At 50.1% G+C, this 23,086-nt stretch overlaps 1 protein-coding gene across 5 annotated transcripts in view; it reads right to left on the bottom strand.

Moving 5' to 3' along the window:
- The window catches only part of macf1a (microtubule actin crosslinking factor 1a), a 130,386-nt gene that overhangs the window by 41,148 nt on the left and 66,152 nt on the right, over nucleotides 1–23,086 (bottom strand). For 4 of the 5 annotated variants that reach the window (XM_062486626.1, XM_062486627.1, XM_062486628.1 and 1 more), the window contains 29 exons: nucleotides 22,672–22,799; nucleotides 22,292–22,385; nucleotides 21,916–22,070; nucleotides 21,419–21,722; nucleotides 21,187–21,315; nucleotides 21,024–21,101; nucleotides 20,452–20,613; nucleotides 20,182–20,286; nucleotides 19,833–19,928; nucleotides 19,479–19,604; nucleotides 17,808–17,960; nucleotides 15,650–15,804; nucleotides 15,435–15,561; nucleotides 15,001–15,184; nucleotides 14,641–14,807; nucleotides 14,337–14,515; nucleotides 14,051–14,189; nucleotides 13,770–13,963; nucleotides 13,479–13,638; nucleotides 13,171–13,254; nucleotides 12,737–12,844; nucleotides 12,497–12,595; nucleotides 12,231–12,353; nucleotides 12,034–12,125; nucleotides 11,687–11,822; nucleotides 1,540–1,689; nucleotides 992–1,225; nucleotides 602–781; nucleotides 2–343 (listed from right to left, as the gene is read on the bottom strand). In XM_062486626.1, the coding sequence (XP_062342610.1) occupies nucleotides 2–343; nucleotides 602–781; nucleotides 992–1,225; nucleotides 1,540–1,689; nucleotides 11,687–11,822; nucleotides 12,034–12,125; nucleotides 12,231–12,353; nucleotides 12,497–12,595; nucleotides 12,737–12,844; nucleotides 13,171–13,254; nucleotides 13,479–13,638; nucleotides 13,770–13,963; nucleotides 14,051–14,189; nucleotides 14,337–14,515; nucleotides 14,641–14,807; nucleotides 15,001–15,184; nucleotides 15,435–15,561; nucleotides 15,650–15,804; nucleotides 17,808–17,960; nucleotides 19,479–19,604; nucleotides 19,833–19,928; nucleotides 20,182–20,286; nucleotides 20,452–20,613; nucleotides 21,024–21,101; nucleotides 21,187–21,315; nucleotides 21,419–21,722; nucleotides 21,916–22,070; nucleotides 22,292–22,385; nucleotides 22,672–22,799 (4,383 nt within the window). Of the gene's footprint in view, nucleotide 1; nucleotides 344–601; nucleotides 782–991; nucleotides 1,226–1,539; nucleotides 1,690–2,582; nucleotides 2,880–3,105; nucleotides 3,259–3,373; nucleotides 3,590–3,696; nucleotides 3,853–3,966; nucleotides 9,790–11,686; nucleotides 11,823–12,033; nucleotides 12,126–12,230; nucleotides 12,354–12,496; nucleotides 12,596–12,736; nucleotides 12,845–13,170; nucleotides 13,255–13,478; nucleotides 13,639–13,769; nucleotides 13,964–14,050; nucleotides 14,190–14,336; nucleotides 14,516–14,640; nucleotides 14,808–15,000; nucleotides 15,185–15,434; nucleotides 15,562–15,649; nucleotides 15,805–17,807; nucleotides 17,961–19,478; nucleotides 19,605–19,832; nucleotides 19,929–20,181; nucleotides 20,287–20,451; nucleotides 20,614–21,023; nucleotides 21,102–21,186; nucleotides 21,316–21,418; nucleotides 21,723–21,915; nucleotides 22,071–22,291; nucleotides 22,386–22,671; nucleotides 22,800–23,086 lie in introns of all 5 variants that reach the window. The other variant, XM_062486629.1, reaches the window with a different exon arrangement.

Here is a 23,086-nt window from a genome sequence, read left to right on the forward strand (position 1 = left end):
CCTTTTTATGCTCCTCCAGTCTCCCCTTCAGGCCCGGTGCGTCGGTGTCTCCTTCCCCCAGAGAGCTCAGCTCTCGCTCACTCTGTTCCAGCCAGCTCCCCAGGACCCCGTGCTCCTGGATGAACTTGGCCAGCTCGTCCTTCAGGGTCTCGGACCTCCGCAGCCGGTCCTGACAGCTCTTGAGCTTGTCCTGGTGCTGCTGGGTCAGCAGGTCCAGCTGGGTCCGCAGGCGCTGCTTCTCCTCCGGGGGCACGGCCGAGTCGGGCTGCTCCAGGAGGGAGCGGGTCTGCTGGGTCACTTGAAGCAGTTGGGCCTGCTGGGCCTGGAGCTGCTGGAGCTCCGCCTGAGGATCAGGGGTCAAAGGTCACAAAGTTAAAAGGTCACTGAGTCATAAATAGGGACAAAAGTGTATGTTTAGAGCTGGTCTGAGAGGAACGTAAAGAGTTGGAGTTAGAAATGGAGGACTATCCACACATATGTGAGAGATCACCAATTTTCATTTTTACAACAAAGAAACCCATTACGATTCTGAAAAATATGTTTAATCAGGAAGATGAAACCAGACGAGAGAGGCTACAAGAAGGGAGAATCTAAGACTGACCTGTAACATGTCTGTGTGTGTCTCTAGAGTGCTGTCTGGAGGGCTGGAGGACGAGGGGGCATCAATAACGCTTCTGCCCGCCCCGCTCAAGGCACTGCCAGGCTGGCTGAGGGTAGACAGCTGCCCCAGGAGGGAATCGATCTTTCCCTGGGTCTCCTGAAGGTCTTCCACAGCCTTGGCCTGGACAGAGAGAGACAGAGACAGAGACAGAGACAGACAGACAGACAGACAGACAGAGAGAGAGAGAGAGACAGACGGACGGAGGAAAGGGATAGGAATGAGGTCATTTATTACATGACAGATAAATCTACTTAAACATGAAAGATAAACAGTGCCCATTCCAGAATAGATTAAACACAGATTTAAGATTTAAGGCCAGCCTCTTTGTACCCTCTGTGTGTTCTGCTGGACTGTGGTGCTGATGGCGGTGTCTATCTTGGCCAGAGAGGAGTGGGTGGAGTCCTTCAGAGTGCCGTACTGCTCCTTCATCCTCGCCAGTGCCTCCTGGAGGTTGGCCTTCTCTTCAGGGCTCAGGTTGTCACCGTGCTCAGACAGGAAGTCCTCCACGGAGCGGATGGTCTCGGTCACGCCATCACCTCTGGTCTGGAGGTCCTTCTGGACTTCCTGGAGGGGGGAGGGACAATGGAGGAGGAGAGATCAAGAGAGACAGTTAGAAGGAGGAATAACAGGGACAACAGCAGGGAATGCGGGAAAAGATAATGGAGGTAAAGAGAGACAGAGAGAGAGAGAGAGAGAGAGAGAGAGAGAGAGAGGGAGAAAGAGAGAGCTAGAGAGAGTGAAAGGTGGCGTTTCCAAACGTAGCATGTGGTGCAGAAATCATATCCTTTGAGGTTTTGTGTCTCAGATTTCAAGCCAAGCTTTACCATTCATGCATTTTACAGTGTGAGCCATGAAGGAGATATTCCAGTTAGTCTCACCTTAAGCTCTCTCTGTTTCTGCTGGAGCACGCTCACATCACCTGACTCTGTCCCAGCTCTCTGATTGGCCAGCATGCTGGCAGCTCCAGCCAACCACATTGTGAGGCCTTCCAGTTTTTGTGAACAATCCGCCTTCTGCTGCTGCACCACCTGTGAGGCACCGAGGAAAGAGGGCGAAAAAGGAGAGGGAATGAGAGAAAGAAAAGACAAAACTCATCGTAAGAAAACCCATTGTGATGTTCAATCACATCTTAACCGTTTCCCTCTTCTCAGAAACAAAATCTACCTTTAAACCCTGTCTCCTCACACCTAACACATACACCCCTGCGTGTTTTGAAACCCCTTGTGAGATAGTTCACTTTGCCAGGCTTTGAGCACGATGTGTCCAGAGTTCACACACACACAGACAGACACAGCATCTCATCAACAGGTCAGTCAAGCCACAACAACAACGACAGGAAGAAATCAAACAAATGCAGTTTCTTCATTTGCTGGTTTTTTTTCCCTTTCTCCCCGTATTGTTCGACAGGAGAGAAAGGAAAAAGGAAAGTGTTTCAAGTCAGCAAGGCATCTCTCTGTTCTTATAATCTCTAGTCTTTCCCACGTGGCACAAGCGCTTTTTCCTTCTTTGGCAATCTGGAAGAGCAAAGCAGACATATTACCAACACACGTGTTATAAAGGCACACATGCAGATAGAGGCAAACACACATTGAGCGTAGAGGCCTAGGGTGGTGGTAGTAGCAACTAGCAACATTTCCATCTATGTCAGGTGTCTACAGTAAGTATTCACAGCAACAGTAGCAGTTGGAGGCCAGCTCTATGAGCTAACCCTCCTGTTATTCTGAACAAACATTAGACTTTGTAAGTGAGTAAATATGACGAGTGTGCAATGTTAGTGTGTTCACACACGCAACAATATTTACAATATTGGTTCTGGCAAAGGTTATTTGGATATGGTTACAAATGTATTATTTGTGATGATGGGATATGATGATAATGTTTTTGCCAGCATGTTTGCTAACATTCTCTCTCCTCCCCTAACCTCTCTCTCCCTCGCACTCTGCATCTCCCTCTCTCGCTCCATCTCTTTGTCTTCCTTCTCCTTCTCCCTGAGCCGGCGTTCCTCCTCCCTCTCCCTCTGGGCGGAGAGGGCGTTGGCCCGGGCTTGGGCCTGGCCTGAGACCTGGTGGAAGGCCCTCTGCAGCTGCTGCAGCTGTCCCAGGAGGTGCCTGCTCTGCTCGGGCACCAGGTCCTGAGCACGCTCAGAAATGAACACCTGGATGTCAAAGGCCACGGTGTTAACTTCATTAGAGCGGGACGACAGAGAGGACTGCAGCTCCTGAAAGGGAAGGAGGAGGGGAGGGAAGGGAGAGGGAAATTAAATGTACATTGTCAATACCAACAAACCCCCAAAATTATATAAGGAAAATACATTTGAGAAAACGTTTTGTCAAGGCAAAAGTAGGTATTAACTAAAAAAGTATGGACAAAGTAGGTTAACTGTACTGTCGTATGCTTGTAGTATGTCCTGTAATATACAGAAGAATTAAGGCAAGTGTTCGAACCTTGCACTTCTGAAGCTGCTGTATGAGCTGAGCAGGGGTGTGTTCTCCATCCGTCCTGTCAGAGCCCTCCATCTTAGTCTCTGTTTCCCTCAGCCATGAAAGGAGGTCTTCCACCCTCCCTCCAAGAGACTTTTGTTCTCCACTCACTGCCTCCTGACAAATAGAAACAAGGGGAGGAGAGAAATAGGAGCAAGGAAGTTAGTGAAAGCAAAAAATAACAGCTTCTGAAAAATAATATATAAACGGTACAATGCTTCTGGTTTCTTACTTTGTATGAGTCTCTGTGGGCTCGCAGCCCCTGCAATATACTATCAGAGACCCCTCTAGCAGCCTCATAGCTGCGAGCTAGGCCTCGCCCATCCTTCTCCAGGGCTGTTAGTAGCTGTGGAGGCACTTCCTGTGGGCGAGGCTCTACCAGCCCCCTGGCGGCCTCCACTTCCTTGTTGACTTCGGGTTCTAGATCCTCTAGCTCTAGACTCAAGACCTGAAAATACAGTCACAATAATAGAATGTCACTCCACTACAGTTTCACTCCATTTAAATATTTATATCATAATGCTATTCAGTTATTATTGTCCTTGTGTCCCTTACTTCTGTCTGTTTGATGATGTCATCAAGAGCAATGAGGCTGCGGCCAATGGACTGCTGCTGTTGCTGTTTGAGGCGGACCTCGATGTGTCTGACCATGGACAGCAGAGCCACGATTCGCTGGTCATGTTCCAAACATTCCTGACGAACCAATGAGGACTAAGGAAAAAAAGAGAATGAGGAAGAGTATGGTAGTTGCCAACATTTCATAACATACTAATTCTGGGAGGTCCATTAATCAAAGCCATTAAATAACCTCTGAGTTAACCTTACCTTGCCAGTTTTAGCAAAGCTCCTCTCTTTCTTCGTTTCAATTTGTCTTATCTGTTCTTCCTCCTCTTCCCCCCAGCTTTCGGTGGTGTCGGATCCAGGCACATCAGTGGTGTCCGACCCAGTAGGGGGCTCATCAGACAGGGACTGGCTGGTCTGTGGCGACCCCTGGATGCTCCGAGTCTGGGTTTGAAGCTGGGAGACGCCCTGGGTCTCGGTCTCAGAGAGCTGGTCTTCTCTGGTCTTAGTCTCAGTCTGCGATGGACTGTCAGCCTGTTGCTGCTGTTGTTGTTTCTTCTTCTTCTTCTTTGCTTTCCCAACTGTTTTTGTGGTTTCGGCAGCAGGAGTCCTGGTCTCCACCGAGTCAGCACCTCCCTGGCTGTCTGACTGAAACTCCTCCTCAGGTGAGCTGACACTATGGTATTCTGTTTCCTGACCCAGTGGTCCAGTTTTGTTCACCTTTGAGCTGTCAACTTTGACATTTTCCTCCAGATGGGAACGAGTTATCTCTGGTGCACTGGAAAATGCAGGTCTTTCTTGATGCTTATCACCTCCTTCAAGGCTCTCAGCAGAAGTAGCCATCTTGTTTGTCTCATCAACACTTGCTGTTGTGGTAGCATCACTGTCTGATTGGCTTCCACGATGCCCATCCACCTCTCCCTCACCAATGGGAATGGAGCCTACAGTTGTTGGTATCCCTTTAGAATTTGCCGCTTCAATTTCAGCAGTGTTAGATTTCTTAAACTTTTTGTTCTTCTTGCTCTTCTTTCCTGGTTTTGTTTCTGCGACCAGGTCTGGCAGAGTTTTCTCCTCCCTTTCTCCTTCTTTCCCTTCCAACATCCCTCTTCCCTCTTTCTCTTTTGACAGAGCCTCAGAGGGACTCTCTACAGACACGTTATCCTTCACAACGGTCACCAATCCTTCCTTTTTCCCTTCCCGCTCCTTCTTTACGCCTTTCGCCATCTTAACTTCGTCCCTCTCTTTCTTTCCCCCTCCCTGTCGGAGGGCTTCTAGCTTCTCAGTGGCCTGCCTGTCACCAACACCTCCATACACCTTCCTCAGGAGGCTCTCCTTTGCCTTCAGCAGAAGAGCATCTTTATCACAGGTGGCTTGGGTGGCCCTCTGAGTGGACTTTCTACACTCACCCTCAGACTGGCTAGTCTGAGCAACCATCTCCTCTTCTTTATGTTTTGGTTCTACCATCTCTACCACCTCTTTCCTCTTATCATCTCTGCAGCCTGCAGGCTCTCTGTGTGTCAAAGCATCTCCCTTGGCCTCCGTAAAATGTTCTACGTCTTCACCAAAGGATACATTGGCCGCTCCTTTGATAACATTATTTAGATCTTGATGTTCTTCCTTCATTTGCACCTCAGCACCTTCCCCATTGCGGAGCTCTGTAAATGCTGACTGACCACAAACCTCCATTGGTGGATCTTCTTTCTGTGGAAGAACATCTTTCACAAAATCGCTCACAGATTTTGCATCAATCTCTGACTCTTCAAAATGATGTTTTGCCTCTGATGGATTGTCAGATCTCTCTTTGGATTTCTCTATCTCAACCTCTTTCCCTTTCTTCTTATTCTTCCTCTTCTTTTTGCTCTTGCTCTCTGCCTCTTTAGAGGAAGGGGGTCCCTGGTCTGCTGAGTGGTCAGCGTCAGTACTTTCCCTGGCTTCCATCTTTGGGTCCTTCTCATTCTCCATTCTACCCCTCTCCTCCTCCGCTTCATGTCTCCGGCTCTGACTCACACGTGTCTTCATTTCCTCTCCCTCAGTAGAGGCAGACACATCAGTGATGTCTTCTTGGTCCCTGGTTTCTCTTTCACAGGCACCAGTCACATCTGACAGTGTGTCTTTAGCCACATAAGAAGGTCCTTGCTTCTCCACTGGCCTTCTCCCATCCACAGGTCCAGATTTGGTTGTCCTTGCGCGTGCTGCTGCAGTATCACTGGACTGGGTCCGAATGGAGACAAGATCTTCAGATGTTTCCACGTGATAACGATCTTTTTTGCCCTCCTCTGCCACTAAAACCTGCTCACCATCCATAGTTGTTTTGGTATCTTCATGCCCTTCTCTGGGCAGAGGTTTGGGCCTATCCACACCATCTGGCTGGGTCCCCACCTCTTTGAGTGCCTGCTGTAGCCTTTTCTCTGCTTTGCTAGCGAACTGGGTCAAAACATCAAAAGACTGATCTGATGCCATTTTTCCTTTTGAGACCACCTGTTCATGTTCAATCCCCTCAACGACATCACAAGGCTGTGGAGCTTGGTAACTCTCAGATACACTCGCTATGAGAGACTCATCTCTGTTCTCTGTGATTGGCAGCATGAAATGCCTTTTCTCAGCCTCTAGGGGGGGTGATGGAGTCATCACCTCTGTGCCTTCAGTAAGCCGGTCCGGACTAGACACGGCTAATGTGACTGCAGGACTGTTGCTACCATTAGAAGAAGCTACAGGTGTTGAGCTATCTTCGTTGTCACCTTCCAAATCTACAGACCTCAGGTTATCCTGAAGCTCAGCAGCCATCTCCTTGGATAAGAGAGAGGCTTTGACCGCTTCCTTCAGACTAGACACCCTCCGTCCGGTGGTGGGGTCTAGTATCCCACCTTTCAGCATCTGTTTGGTGGCGATGAGCCTGACCATGTCCTCCCCCACCAGTCCTCTCTTGGAGGCCTCAGTTAGTGGGAGTCTATCACCGCTCTGGATATCGATGATCCCACCAGTATCTGCCTGATTCTGCAACATTCTCAGTGCTGGGACTGGGTCAACTTTATTGGAGGCCATGGCTTGAGGCAGCGTCAGAGCCTGGCCAGTCTGTTTATCCTGGATGCCCCGGAAGGGCTTCACCTCCAGGAAGCGCTTCCCTGTCTCAATATCTATCTTACCCTGGTTTATAAGGTCCAAGTAAGGCATGATGCGGGCTGTTTGAGGGTCTAGCAAACCCTCTGTTACCCCTCGGGAGGTCATGGCTGCCTGGGCAGTCTCCTCATCCAGCAGACTTTGAGACACAGCCTCTGTCAGTGTCAGTCTTCTCCCCGACTCTGGATCCAAAATGGCTCCTGTGGATGCCTGGAGGAGAGTTGCTTCTGGGTGTGAGCAGGTGGGTATCTCTCCCTGGTACACCTTCTCTAGTTCCTCAAGTCCTGAAGCTATAGACCGGTCAACCAAACCTCTCTCTACTGCATCAGACACTGACAGCCTAACCCCAGATGCATGGTGTACAATACCACCCTCAGCCACTTGTTGGGATAGGGCCTGATAGGCCTCTTCTGGTCTGATAAACCCGCTTTGAATAGCTTGGTCGAGAGGGACAGGGGACTTTGTCTTGGGGTCTAAGACTCCTTCCATCTGCAGATGTAGTGTAGCTTTAGTACGACCAGCATTTGGGTCAGAGCCTTTAGCACGATAAGATTTCTCTAATGCCACCAGTTCTTCTCTATGGTCATCCTCAATCAAACCCAAGTTAGCAGCCAGGGTGACTGAGACTTTCTTATCCCTGTGGAGATCCACCACCCCTCCAGAGACCACCTGAGCTTCAAGGAGCCTAGCCGTTGTAGCAGGGTCGATCAACCCTGCCTGTGATGCCTCTTTCAGGGTGCAGATTCTGCCCTTTTCCACATCAACCACCCCCGCCAATGATTTCTCTGACTTCAGCACACTCCACATCAGGTCTTCGTCTAGCAGGCCCTCCTGCATCACATCCTCCATGCTCAGGGACTCGCAGGCACCAACGTCGAGGAACCCTCCAAACAGACCGGCCTGGGCCATTAGTTTGACTGCAGTGTGTCCAGGCAGAAGGCCCTGGGCGACAGCCTCGTCTGGGAGCAGTCTGTCCCCATCCTCCGTCACCAGGCCTCCCTGTCGGAGCTCCACTGCTAATCTCTCCAGCTCGGCATCCTCCTCACTTTTCTCTTCTTCCAGTTCCATCTCTGTAGTCATAACCTGGGGGCGGGCCCTCCTTTCTCCTGTAGTCTGTGGACTGTCTGCTGCATGTTTGACTCCAACGTTCGTAGTCTGCAGACTTTCCAAACCAACCCTTTCTTTCTTTTCCTCTTTCTGCTTTCCATCTCCGCCTAGGTCCACCTCACCGCCAATTCCTCCAACTGGTATCTCAACTCCATGCTTCATGTCTTCAATTTCTCGTTTTCCAATCTGAGATGACCCGTCAGGGGCCCCCTCTCTTCCTCCTTGTCTATAAGACTCCTCCTTCACCTGGATGGAGGCAGACTCTTTTTGAGTAGTCATTAACTTTGGAAGCTCTTCCTGGACCTTCGCAATTGTCCTACCATCCAGCTCCCCAGCCAAGCCATCATCAGAGACCACCTCCATGTACTCCTGTTTCTCTGGAGGGTTATTGAAACCATCTGAAGCTCTACATTGTGTGGCATCTCCCCTGACCGGACCAGTGGCCGTAACCAGGTCCACCAGTTCAGGCTCCAACAGGAGAAGGCGCTGGCCGGAGTGGGCATCCACGTAACTGTGGGTCATCAGGTGGAAGAGGAGGTGGTGGCTGGCCTGTTCCTCCGGAGCCATACCCTCCATTAGAGAGGGGTCAAAGGTGAGGCTCTGGGGTGAGGCTGAGCGTGGGGACAAGGAAGAGGGTGGAGGTGAGGACCCTGTGGAGCTCCAGCTCAGGCGGTTCAATGTTGGGGATCCTGATTGGTTCATGTTGGATAGAACGTCAGGAATCTGGATCTCTCTCAAGATCTCCACCACGGAATGTTCCAGGACCTCCTCGGCCTTGTTCAAGGGCACCACCTGGGGGATTTCGGGCAGGTAAAGGGCTCCTATGGTATGACGTTGTCTCAGGATCTTCCTAGCCAGCTCAGATGTGATCGCCCCCTGCTGGAGAGCCTCAGCAATGGGAAGCAGCTCTCCAGACTCTGGCCAGAGCATCCCCATGAATGCCCAGAGCGCCTCCAGCACCAACACAGCAAGGCAAGGGGACAGCAGGTCCATTCTCATGGCCTCCTCCACCTCCAGCCTGTCCCCACTAACCGGATCTAAGATTCCCCCAGTCTGAAGCTGCCTGGTCAGCATGGCACAGGCCAGGTCCTGGTCCAACAGGCCATGACGCATGGCCTCTTCTACTGTCAAACGGTGTCCTGACCGGGGGTCAGCAATGCCACCGGCAAACAGCTGAGCTTCCAAGAGTCGGACAGTGACCTGCCGGTCAATCAGCCCCTCTTGTACAGCTCGGAAGATGCCGACTTTGCGTCCAGAACGCAGGCAGACAGTACCTCCTGGTTGCTGCTGGACTGGGAGGAGGTGGAGGAGGTTGTTGTCGCTGAGGACGCAGCGCTGCTGTAGCTCTGAAAGGTTCAGTTTCTCCGCCGTGTTGGGATCTATCAGCTCCTTGCGGTTGACCCTTGACCTGAGCTTGGTGAAGATCCTGGGGGGAAGCAGGTGTGCCTGGCCAGCCCTCTCCAGACTATGTCTCTCTCCCTGTGAGTCCTTCACACCTCCAGAGCTCATCTGAAGCTCCAGGATTCGCAACCCCACCTCCTCTCTGATGAGACCTTCCTCCATGGCTGCAGCCACCGGCAGGAGCTGGCCCTTTGTTGGCTGTGCCTGGTCCATCAGATGCATGGCACCCTCAAGTTCAGATAGAGATTGGCTGGTGTGGTTGTCAATCAGACCTTGGCTTAGGCCCTCATCCAATGAAAGGGTGAGAGGGGAGTCGGGCTGAAGAAGCCCGCCCATGGTGAGCTGAGACTCTAACAGGACAAGGCAGGTGTCCTGGTCAATTAGGCCTCGCTGGGCAGCCTGGAACACTGGGAATGTTTCCACGGTACCCAGGTCGATGACTCCAGCTATGGCCGCCTGGCTCTGTGAAGGAGGAGAAAAACCTCACAGTCAATATCTACCGCGTCATTATTTAGACAGCAAGACAAAAGTAATTTCCCCGAAAATAGAAAAACTTTGAAGAGCCCCCAAATATCACTGTAGTGGCTTCTAAAATTGAGAGTCAGATTAGGTAACGTATTATTTATAGCATACTTACCTGCATACTACTCTACGACAAAACACTAAGCATGCAACACAAACAGCAAACAGAGACAGGAAAAGTCACATTAAGGAAGCTCTGAGAGGAGGTCGAGAACGAATCAGAAGGAAAGACATCAAAAAGAAAAGATAAGAAAAGAAAAGGTCTCCAGGAGTTCAGAGGCTACGGTAACAGGCAGAGCGAGCGCTACTTACCGTGCGGGACTGTCCCATGATGCAGGCACACTAAGAAACCTCAGACGATTGCGGCGCAACAGGTGAGAAGCTTGTTGTTAGCACTGTGCATGCCACACTCCCCTTGCTGCCTGGAAGACTGTCATGGAAGCACTGTACTTGACCTCACCTCACCTCTAAACCTCTTCTTCAAGGCTAACAGGGCAGCCTAATGATGAACCTCAAGTCAACTTTAGCAGTGATACTTCTATATGCTAGCGGGCCTAACTTGGATCTCTCTCTCTCATCTGGGTGTCCTTGAGTCTCCTCTGGCAGCTGTTAGTGATTTTGAAGCAAAATGCAGATTATAGATTCACACATTATTACAGCATTAGACGGCACGTACTTCTCCGACATACTCTCTCACGCACGCACACACACAAAGACACACACAAAGACACACACACAGTGTGGTCTGGACACATCATGCTCAAACGGTGAAGTGGGGGTTTGCATAGCCGGCCTCTGGTGCTCTCTCTACACCGACAGTGGCACCTCAAATACTCTCATCTGGCAGAGAGCTTCGGTGTTCATGTTTACTACACATGTAAAACAACCCCATGACCATACACCGCTCATAGAAACCAATATCATATGGAGAGTTTGCATCGTGGATCACTGATAGACCATACATTGTGATTCACACACTCACGCTATCCATTTTCAACTGACAGGGAGGAATGCACAAGCCTACACCATGGACTCTATAATGAACGTATGGTTGGGATGGGGCTATGTGAATGAGTGCATCTGCCTGTTTATGTGTCCTTGTAAAACACAGTAACTTACAGTGTGTGCTTTCACAGGCTTTCATGGATGATGACAAGGAGGTCTATGGCTGATGTGTGTGTGTGTGTGTGTGTGTGTGTGTGTGTGTTAGCAGAGGACATGTGAAGTCTAGTGGCTGCGATGTGTTCAATGATGAGTGACTATTGTGACTACAGTCTGCAGGTACATCTACAAGGTGCACTAGCACAAGCTCTACGCTACTAATACACCACTGTGGGGCCATAGATTAGCTGTTAAGCATCTGTGTTCAATGAGGATGATGGTGGTGGTGACGGAGATGATTGAGGTGACTGCAGGCGAGTTTTTGTTGTTGAATGTGAGGGGGGAGTTCGCTCCATGCCATGATGCAAAAATGGAAGTTAAGCAAAAAACCCAAGTCAAATGAGACAAGATGGAGGGTGGTGATGGAGGGGGTCAAATGTGTGTGATTGACGGGCAACACGTAACATGCAGCGCACACACACACACACACTTGTCGCGCTAACACACAGCTCAGGAGCGTACCCTGATCATAGCCTGCAACACGTTTCGACAGCTTAAGCACGCGTCCGCTTTCAGCGTCGTCTCTGGCTGTCGCCATGACGTTCCCCTCCCCATTCCCAGTCACCCCTCCCCCCGCTCCGCCCCGACCCCCGTCCCTTGGGGACCCGGGGAGGACCTCCCACGATGCCCCCTCATCCCCTGCCTCTCCACCTCTCCTCCGCTGCGTCCGCTCTACCTTTCTCTCCTCTTCCTTGGCCAGCTGGCGCTCCAGCTGCAGCAGCTGTGAGGAGGAGCTCTCACACATCTGGCCATAGGCGGCCGTCAGCTCCTCCAGCTGGGTCTTCACCCTGGCTCGCTCGTCCGGGGACAATCTGGAGGACACACACACACAGGAGGGGGGGGGGGGGGGGGGTTAGAGAGTGTGCGTAGGGGGTGGGGTGGAGGACGTGTATAGGAGAAATACAGGGGTAGCTATAGAGAGAGTGAGAACGATGGAGCGAGGGACATAAAGAAAGGAAGAGAGAGATACAGGAAGACCCGACAGAGATTGTTTTGAAAGAACAGGAGGACTTGTGAACATACTTGCTGGCCTGTTTCGACTGTAAGAAGGCCTGGGTGCTCCTGATGGCTTCAGATACCTCCTCCTTCTTAGCTGCCAGCTGCTCACTGATGGCCTGCAAACATCACACAACATCACTGACAAGACCACGTCCAGGAAACCAGTCCAGTGTATGTGCGTGTATGTGTGTGTGTGTGTGTGTGTGTGTGCGTTTGTGTACCTGCTGTGCGGCCAGTGAGGACTCAGCAGAGGGGCCTCCTGATCGTCCCTGGAGGCCCCTGACAAAGCCCAGCAGCTCGGACACCTGGCCCACCCTGGCCTGCTTCTCCTCCTCCACCTCCTTCTGCTCCCACACACCAGCCCCACAGGAGGGTTAGAACACTGGAACTGTATGGTGCTGTACATTCACTCTAACGTGTACAATGTTATGGAGGTGAAGACGTTTAACCAGTATTGTCCACTGAATTGACTCTGTTTCAGACCCACCTCTTCCTCCTCTAGTCTCCTCAGCGCATCGCTGATGTACTTCACATGCTGCGTCGTCAAGGTGACCAGGGCCGTGTAGCGCGTGCGCAAGTCCATGAACTAGAGAAACAGAAATAGGTTAGCATATCTCCATCCCCCCATCCATCCATCCATCTCTCTCTCTCTCTCTCCTTCCTTCCTTCCTCTCCCTCCGACCTTCCCTGCCTCCTCCTTCCTTCCTCTCCCTCCGACCTTCCCTACCTCTTGGGTGATGGCGTCGGATGAAGAGTGCACCCTCCTCCTCTTCACAGGGGACTTTTGGGTGGACTCCACAAAGGCCCTGTAGGTCATCAGCTGCAGCTCATAGTCCTGAATGACACCGAGGTAACGCACATTATACAACACGTCAACACGTCTGCCACACAGTAATGACAAGATTATACACAAAGGGAACACAGCATTATCATAATCTAACATGAAGGGAAAAGATGGAAGACACAACCTTGTGGAATTCTCACCATTAGCATAATCGTAAAGATTTTATAGGCCTGACATATGAGGATACACAGAATGACAAGGGAAGCTGGGGTGACTTATCATGCTGTAGTTCTCTTATGAGAAACATGACATTTTGTTAGTCTTCTATGGATGTGCTGCGTGTCCAGATATAAGGTGACAGGAAGGTTCTACAGTACCTTGACAGACGTGCAGTACAGCTTGGAGTTGGTCTGGCACTCGTCTAGTTTGGTTTGGTTTTGTTCGATTTCGGCTACTAATGCCTGGGGAGAGAAACAAGCCAGAGGGAATGCTATGTCACTAACAGCAGTCACTTGTTACAAAAGGGAATCTTTCACTCGACAATTTTCAACACTACAGATCTGTCTGTCGACCAGATCACAAACATGATGCATGCATCCGTCTCTACTTATCCTTCATGAATCAATCAATCATTCTGTGAGTCATTCCTGTATTACTCTGTACATTGTTCCTTTCTCCTTCTCACCGTCTGTTGGGCCAGCTGTTCAGACAGGACTTTGCTGTCGGTCTGTCCAGCCTGTGTGTTGCCCTGTCTCTCAGTGGTCTCCTCGATCCAGTGGATCAGAGCAGAGTGGCCCTCCCTGTACTGCTGCAGGACAGAGCCCAGGGTCTCAAGCTCCCCGCGCCTGCAACACACACACACAAACACACACACACACACACACACACACAGGTGTAAGTGTATTTATCGTTGGCAAAATGTATGGAGCCATGCCCAGCTCGTAATGCGTTTTACATCTCCACGGTTACCACTCACCGCGTTTCCATCTGCCTCTCGATGACGTTCCACCTGTCTGTGAGCTGATTGGCTTTCTCCTGGTAGCGTTCCAGCTCAGGGTTGCGATCCGGGTGGAGCCTGTTGAGCTGAGAGCCCGCCTCCCGTGCCTTCTGCACCTCCGATTGGAGGGAGAGAAACACGCCCTCCTGCTCCTCCAGCTCAGTTTGCCACTTCTGCAGGACGAGAGAAAGAAAAGAACAAAGTTAAAAACACTTAAAAACAGAAATGTGTGTGTGTTGGTGTATGTGTGTGTGTCTTACCTCCAGCTGCTCCCTGAGGGCCAGAATGGCCTGTGTGTCTGCAGGGACGACGTCCTCCTCGCTCAGCCGGCTCTCGTACCTCTTCACCTGGCTCTCAGCTGTGTGCAGGCTGCTCAACAGAACCTCCACCATCTTCAACCTGACGGAGAAGAGAGGAACGAAGGGGAGACGAACGATTCAGAGTGTGAATAAGAGAGTTGGAATTTGAGAGGAGAGGTGGTTTGGTGCGAGAGAGTGCATAGCTATGTGTGTTTGTGTGTGTGTGTCTGTTGTCAGGTCCACTGACTTGGTCAGGAAGACGGATGAGAGCTTGTGCAGCCGGTCTATCTTCTCCACGGCGAGGTTGAGTTCCGAGCGGAGCACAGGCACGCTGGAGGAGGTGGGCTTGTCCTGGAAGAAGCTGAGGCAGCGACGAGACACGTCCCCTAGACTGGAGCGCAGGTCGTCCAGCCCCACCAGCAGACACTGGAGGAGGGAGACACAGTCAGCCCAGGTCAGGACGTTAGGTACTGACTATGTGAAGGAGAATAACTCACAGTGTTGATTATTGAATGTTGACCAGAAGGTGGTGCTAATGGCACACTACTGACCTCTTGCTCGGTGATCTGGACAGGGTTGTCAGCGCTGTCGCGTAACAGGTTGCTAGGGGGCGGAGTCTGGATGCCAGTCATCAGCCTTTTCTCTGCGTCCTCCAGACGAAGCTTGATGTTCTGAAGTTCAGAGAGGTAGGAGCGCGAGACAGACTCATCCTTCTCCACTGGAGGAAGCGAGGGAGAGATGGAGAGGGGGAGAAAAGAGTGAGATAAAGAGAAATACATGTCTATCCTACATTAAAAAGTCAACAGTACCAGCTCATTAGATATCTCGGAACACACTGCATGGCAACTACACTGGAACTATGACATGTTTTTTCTCTTTTGACTGATCTTCCATCTCCACGGTAACCCTACCCGTCTCCATGTTGACCAGCAGCTCCTGGCAGTGTTGTCGGGCAGCGTTGGCCTCCTTCTCCAGCTCCCGCCTCTCAGAGGGCGTGAACAAGGCGCTCTCACGGCTGTCGGACAGGAAGTCGACCAGGTGGGCGTCCAGGCGGTCCAGGGCCTGGTCCCTCTCTGAGGGGGGCTGGGAGAGCACCTGGAGGGAGGGTCAGAGGACGAGGGAGAGAGGGATGTCAGTGACCTCGAAATCATTTTTGTTAGTCGAGTTTGAAAAATGGTTCCGAGAGACAAACTAAGCAAAATGTCCCACATAACCAGGAGCAATTTCACACCTCTAACCGATTTGCGGGTCTTACAGAGTCAATTTGGGGTGCGAAGAGAACCTGTGAGAGTGTGAAGTGGAAACAGGAAGGTATGTGGTGGTGCAGTGCTGCAGGAGGTCTAACCGTGTCGAGGCTCCAGGAGGATACGGCCCTGACGTCTTTCTGCAGGTAGTGCCAAGACACCACACTCTTCATGTTGACGTGAAGCTGGTGCCACAGTGCCATCACATTCTGGTACAGCTGCTCCATCCTGGGAACATGGAGAGCACCCGTTAAACACAGGACCTATGTGTTGCATACAGTTTGTGTGTGTGTGTGTGTGTGTGTGTGTACGGTACCTGCTGGCAGTGTCTATGGCCTCTTGGTTGGGTGGAGGAACAGTGAAGCAGACAGAGGGGACCATGGCCTCGTTACCCGTGGGGCTGATCACCTTCCATTTGGTCCTCTGAGTGTTGTCCTCCAGCACACACTCCTCCCCTCTACTGATGGTGATCTGGGGGAGGGGAGGAGTGTAGATGGAGGAAGGGATGGCAGGAAGGGAGAGAGAGGGAGGGAGGGAGGGAGGGGTAGAAATGAAGTGAAGTGAAATGAAATGGGCGAATTGTTCGGAAGAGTACGGATGAAAAAGAGATGGACAGATGGACAGACAGAAGTGTGTGGATATAGGCAGAGGAGGGGGAAGAGTAAGGAGAGGTAGAGGAGCAGGGTTAGAGACAGGGAGGAGGTTAAGGGTAGGTCAGGGAGGGAAACAAATAAAAAAAATGTTTACAGCAACAAACTGAAAATGCAACACAAAATGCAAATGTTCATGGGTTTCTTGTGGGTTAGCAAAAGCCCAACGACGAGATGAGATACTAGGACCTACTGCACCACAGGAACTGTGCCACATGTAAACGCAGCAGCCATTTTAGGAACCAAGGTCTATGTACACAACCCTGATTTTGAAAATGGCTGCCTTTCCCAGTAGTCAGGACTGCATTTGTTGATGACTGTACAACAACATCTGCATTCATGTGGGTTCTCAATGTGGCATTATTCAATAAAATTCTAAGATTCAAATAAAAATATATTGGCGCTTGGCAAAGCAATGGGCAGTAGAGGTCATCAATTAATTACTATGGTTCCCACCCACCCACCCCGTCACATACAGTGCATTAACATTGCAGAGTAAATCTACTATTCTTATCCGAGACTACTGTAAAATGGCCTTGCTGAATGATTAAGATCTACATGGTTACCTCAGCTTTAATCAACTGATGTGATACATTTGTGATAAACAAATGGCTCACAATGTTTATCAATGAGATTGAAGCCATAAATAACTGATCCTGTGGCTCTCTGATCCGATTTCCTAGACAAGAAGGCTAGTCTGCAACTCTCTTTCAATGAAAAATCTCAATTTCTGTGTTTTAATCTGGGCCAGGCTAATCTGGTCGGGTCAGGATAATCTGTGCGTGTTGCGGTCCGAGCATTGAGGTGAGAGGAGGATAACAGCGGCGGCTCTACCTGAATGTTAGCCTTGCCAGCACAGCAACACACCAGAGGAGGTAGGGATGAGGAAGAGGGGATGGGAGTGAGGGAGGGTGGAAAGAGGGAAAGAAACAGAGGGATGGATAGAGAGAGAAGAGAAGACACAGGAGGAAGGAGAGAAGAAAGATTACTTTCGGTGTACTGTCAGGTGGAGGACTACGTTTGGGTGACGTTTTGTAACTTGTGTGTAAAAGGAAAAGAGGTGAAGAAGATCTGTTTATTAACACTCTTCCCCCTGACAACGATGCGTTGCGCACGTTCCGCTGGCCGGACCAACCAGAGAAGTGGACTGAAATAGCAGTGTCCTAGCCCCCTCTCTGTTCCCCCTACAGCAGGGGTGATGCAGACCCCTGCCTGACAGCACACAGGTGAAGGGCATGGTGCATTATTCAGAAGCTTTTAGAATCTCTCGTGGCATTGCAGGATTCTGAGCTCTCTCCATCAAACGTTGACAAGAGAGCCTTCTCGTGTCTGTGTGAGGGTGATGTCAGATGGGTCTGTGTGTGTGTGTGTGTGTGTGTGTGTGTGTGTGTGTCTGTGCATTCCTGTGAAGTCAATTGGAGTTCTCCTTTTCTCATCAATCATTACTTCATTTTTGAGTGCTAGTGTATCTATTTTAGGGGCTTTTTAACTAATGTTCCTTCAATATTATAACTCTAATGGCATATTGTAACAGTGATGTGTTCTTTGCCGAAAACTTCTCACAGTTAGCCTGTCGGGGCCTAAAGACACCAAAAAACTTTCACCAAAAAGTTAGATTAAATAATATGATTGTCAAACGACGTATATCGTCAAGATCATAAAAACAAATGAGGACTGCCTGATAACAAAGTATAGCCAATGGGATTGTACAATGAGTACAGGTTGTGGGCGGGGCTAAGATAGGAAGTGCAAGGAGTGAGGTGGAACAGTCTGTAATGAAGTGAGGGTGACGAGGTGTAAGGCAAGCTGGCAGGCTGTTCATACCTCTATCTGGCGATAGTCACAGATGGCTCGGATGGGCGTGGTCGCTCCCAGGGTGCTCTCTGCCGCGCGGGGGCGGAGCTGAACCACCGTCTTGGCCCGGCCCACCAGACTGGCCACAGAGCTGCGGTATTCAATCAACTGCTCTTTCTCCTCCTGTAGGGAATACCATTGGTTCAGTCAGGCTGTCAATTAAGTTATCAACCAGTCAGGGAAGAGTTACGTTTAGAAAGAATCGGTCAGTTATTATCATACTTTTTTCATTTTATTTAATGTTATTGTGCAGATTCAATATACTTTAGGGACCAAGTCCTGATGAGATTACTGGGCATGATAAAATGGGGATGTGTCTATCAATATGCCTGGACTTTTATATGAAAATATTGTCATTAACTCTACACTACCCCAATCTATCGTGTAAGGATATCTCTGTAATGACTTAAAGTTCAATTATCCTGTCTTAACTGGCATTAAGTTAGCATACAACCCCATCGGTGACAGAATTTCTATATTCCTTGACTCAGTGTTGGAATTAGCTTCCATGCCAACCCCAAAATAATCACTTTGACATTAGTAGCTCAATGATCATCATGACATGTAAAAAGTACCTTTCATTACTGCTCACTGGCTGCCAGAGCTTGATTAAGGATTCCTCAGGGCTTAGCTTACAAGAGGGTGCTAACTCAGCTAAGCTAGCTAAGAGGGTCAGACTGAGGGGACTGAGCACTAATAGCATTACATCCTAGAGCTGAATTTCACAGGCAGCATTAGCACTGAACTAGCATTAGAAATGGGTTAGTGCTACCTGTGGTGAACCATGAGTCAAAAGACCAATAAGAAAGAGAAGATGGTGCAGGGAAAAAAAAGAAATGGGTTAATAAGACTACTACTACTTTACTAAGACTGAACTCTGTCTGAGGAGAGAGAAACATTTCAGAAAAAGTCCTTTGAAAAATACTGATCCTTATCAAGATACATGGAAGGAAATGAGGTCATCTACTGTATTGAAGGGGTAGGGGGTGTCTTTGGGATTGTCTAATCCCTCACGGAATTCAGCTAGAAGGCCATGCTGGTTGTTTTAATGGAGTGATTCAGAGGCATCTGTCATCGTGCTGTTTAAACCCCCCTCCCCTTGTGAGAGCTGGAACACACACCGCTCTGGAAACTTCTGAGCAGGCTCACTGAGCTGTGCCCATTCTTACTGTGCCATCTGCTGAGTATCAGGTGGGCATGAAGGTGGCAGAGCCAACAGGAAACCCGGGGAGTGATTCAACAGGAAAAAGAGTTGTGTGGCTGAACTCGCCATTGTCGAGAAAGACAGGCTAGCGGTATACTAATGGTCAACTAAAAGAACTATGCAGGTGAAATTAGCATTTAGTATTAGAGAAAGTTTGATGGCTACAGATATTGTTGGATTATTGTGGCAGGCCAGATACTGTTCCTGCACATAGTTTTGAGTCATGGTTTTCCAAGTATCGCAGGTTGTCAATCTGTTCAGGTGTGTTCAAGAACGTTGAACAGGAGGGGTTGGACCAAGGCCGTAGCCATGGAGTCAACATTGGGGGGGACAAAAAATGTTTTTAATGATAATTTCATAAAATTGTGTCCTCCCCAATATATATTATGATTACGGCCTTGGGTTGGACCAAACATGAGAGGTTGTATTCTGGTTACCATGGAGTCCTGTAGCAGGTCCTCCAGCTTGCTCAGTCGGCTGTTCTTGTCGCAGGTGTACTGTCTCTTGATGGTGTCTTGAAGCTGTCGCAGGTAGCTCTCACACTCCCGGGTGTCACTCACAAACTGACAGGAGGTGAAACAAACAGGTCGACACAGAAATCAGAAAGAGGACTGAAAACTGAACAGTATTACCCAACCGTTTTTTTTTTTTTTTTTTAACCCATTCTTCAAGCAGAAAGCCAGGGATGCCTGCATGTCAAGTGCAGTAATGACTCAAATCCCTGCTGACTTGTCAGTCCCACGTTCAGAATCACACAGGAGTGTCTTTACTGTGTGGCTCGTGTCTCCTACCTGGAAGTAGGCTGTGTTGTCTTTGAGATGCTGATCCACACATACACACAGCTGGCGCACCCACTGCCACTGGGTCTGGAGGGCTGCACTGTACGCCTGGGGGATGGAGGGGTGGGGGGGGGAGGCAGAGTGGGAGTGTGTGAGTTGTGTGTGTGTGTGTGTGTCCATACTCAATCAGTGATTGTGTCTGATGTACAGTATTTGAAAGTGTTTGACATTTGGAGAACAGAGAGAGAACTGTTTGTGCTGGTAAGCATGAAAGGTAAAAAAAACAAAAACGTTCTCCAAAGGTCACTTCATTCGAACGTATACGACAGCCACGGCTCATCCTGCTGCTAGGCAACCTCACCTCCACTGTCTGTTTGGCCGGGTGGTTCTCGTGGCACAGACGGTCCCCTGTCTCCTGCAGGGACTGCATCACTTCCTGCTTCTCCTCCAGCTCAGACCTCATTTCCTTTGAACAGGGGATAGAGGTGTTAAATGAGTTAATATAGTTATCACCTCACATGTAGAGTTGTTTGAAATAGTGTGTGTGATATAGTGTCTGCCTAGATTGGATACAAGTTACAGTAAATATGTAACGTGTGTGTCGACTACACGTCCATCCGTGTCCACTCACGGCGTAGAGCTCTTTTTTGGCGTTGACGTTAGTGTTGTTGTCGCTCCAGTCGTAGGCTAGCTCCTCCTCCTCCCTCTCATTGAGCCAGATCAGCTCCTCTGTGCAGTGCGAAACAAACGCATGCAGGCTCTCCAGGCAACGCAGTCGCCATGACGAGTGCTCCTACGACGACAGGGAGTGATGATGAGCTAAGTGGGGTTTTTAGATCTCTGGGGTACAGTTCTCCATAAGACTCATGCACACATCATACCCTTGTTAAGGCACACATCAAATACACACACACACAGAAGTAAAGCATCCTATCTATGCAACAGAACACTTCATATGCTAACTCCATAAGACCTATCCCCTAACCATGCATGCACGCATGCACACACATGCTTCTGATTATTCCTGAGGGTGTTGAGGAGAATCTATTCAGTTGGGATCAGAGGGGTGTGTATGGGGCAGAGGCAGGCGTATACCCATCGCTAGCTCAGTCACACACTAATGAGATTAACTATGAATGGGGGAAAGCTGGGGATACCAAACACATACACACTTTCCCTCTCTCTCCAGGAGCACACACTCACCAGTAGTTTGCAGTATTGGTGCTCCAACTTGGCAAGAGTCTCTGAGTAACTACTTCTGAAGTTAGGAGATATATTTGTCTGGGGGAGAAAAAAATCTCATCAAAACCATAGCTCATTCTACTGAAATGACATAGTGGGGTTGTGTGTGTGTGTGTGTGTGTACCTCGTAGTTGCGGGCCTCCTTCAGGCTGTGCAGCAGCTCTTCCACAGCAGTGTGGATGGAGTGGTGTGTCTGCAGGTTGTGCTCTACGGAGGGAAGGTCTGCCCCCCACTCAGCACGCTCCAGCAGGTCCTGGAACACCGAGCAGGTCAGCTTTCCGTCAATCCACCCTTCATTTCTACCCATCTACCTAGCCCCCCCCCCCCCCCACACACACTCCATCCCTCCTTCTCACCTGTGTCTCCTCCACCCATCCCAGCAGGTCGTAGATGAACCTCAAGCTGCCCTCGTCCTCCGATGACGACATGGCCACCAGCTGGGACCTGGACATGGGTTTCCTGAGGAAGGAAGCCCCAAGGGCCCCCAGTGCCCCAACGGCCCCCAGCAGGGTCTGGGCCCCCGTGGGCAGGGAGATACCCCCCTCGAGCCCCTGCGGGGCCGCGCCCTCCAGCCCGGTCAGCTGGGAGAAGTGGCCTCTCCTGTAGACGCTGGCGCACTGGAGCCTGAGAGAGACCAGCTCCTCCTGCAGACACGACGCCCTGAAGAGGAGAGAGACCGCTTAATTGTGGAGATACACAGTAGGTCACATTAGGGTCCGGAGGAGCCACCGGAAGGACACGCAGTCTATGTCAGACATGGGAAACTGAGAAAAACAAAGAGGAATGTGTTTCATATTTTGATTCATGTTTTTAACCCCCATCCCCCACACGCCTCCCTGCTGGGCTCGCTCACCTGAAGGCCAGTTGTTCCACCTGGTAGAACCTCTCGTCCCGCAGGATGCTGATGTCCTGGTTGAGCTGACGCAGGAGAAGCTCACAGTCTTGCAGGTGGACGCCCAGCTCCCGCTCACAACACACGCCCTCCCCCGCCTCCACCCGCGACATGTCCTGGGGGGTGGACGGGGACAGATGAATGGATGAGAGAGAGAGAGAGAGAGAGAGAGAGAGAGAGAGAGAGAGAGAGAGAGAGAGAGAGAGAGAGAGAGAGAGAGAGAGAGAGAGAGAGAGAGAGAGAGAGAGAGAGTGACAGTGAGAGAGAGTGAGAGAAGGTGCGAAAGGGAGAGGCAGGTACAGTATGTGTACAGTACAGCAGAGATAGTTCCACTCACAGCTTGTAGGGTGTTCCTGCCCAGGGTGAGCTTCTCTTCACAGTCCAGAGCCATGTTCTGGATCTTATTAGCCATCTGCAGCAACAGCTCCAGCCTAGAAAGAACAAACACACCATCAGATCAAACATCTTAACAATGAACTCACATGATCAGCAACCAAATTTACATTAGATTTGAGTTCATGACTGGCAGCCTAACACAATGTTCTTTAACTATATTTTAAGAAGAAAAGATAGTATTATGTGGGCCACGAGGAAACTAATAAAAACGTATTTAGGCAAATTTGTGTGTGTGGGTGTTTGTGTGTGTGTGGGCGTGTGTATTTGTGAGTGCTTGCATGCAGACAAAGGTGTGTGTGTGTGTGTGTGTGCCTGTCGGACCTGTCCACTGCGGGCCGGAGGGCCTTCTCTCTCTCCAGCATCTCCAGGATCAGCTTGCCCCACTCCTCCTCCAGATCGTTGGGGTGCAAACCCTGAGGCAGTTTGATGCGCCCAAACTCCATCCACACCTGAACACACACACACACACAAAGTGAGACACTGTGCTCTCGCAAAGTCCTACAGATCTCGTGGATATTTTGAGGACTGAATTATGTAATTGTGTGTCAACTCAGACAAACATCTATTGATGAATAAAAGGACGTGATGTTTGGAATGCCCTAGGACACGCCAACACGCACACAACACAGCTCCCTTTTGCCCCATGATGAACAGTATGCCTCTCGAGGTATACCCCTTTTCCCCTCTTCCCCTCCACCCCACGCTGCCTCCAGTCCTCCCTCTTACCTCCAGTCCT

The sequence above is a fragment of the Osmerus eperlanus genome, chromosome 20, assembly GCF_963692335.1.
Source record: "Osmerus eperlanus chromosome 20, fOsmEpe2.1, whole genome shotgun sequence".
Lineage (NCBI taxonomy): Eukaryota > Metazoa > Chordata > Actinopteri > Osmeriformes > Osmeridae > Osmerus > Osmerus eperlanus.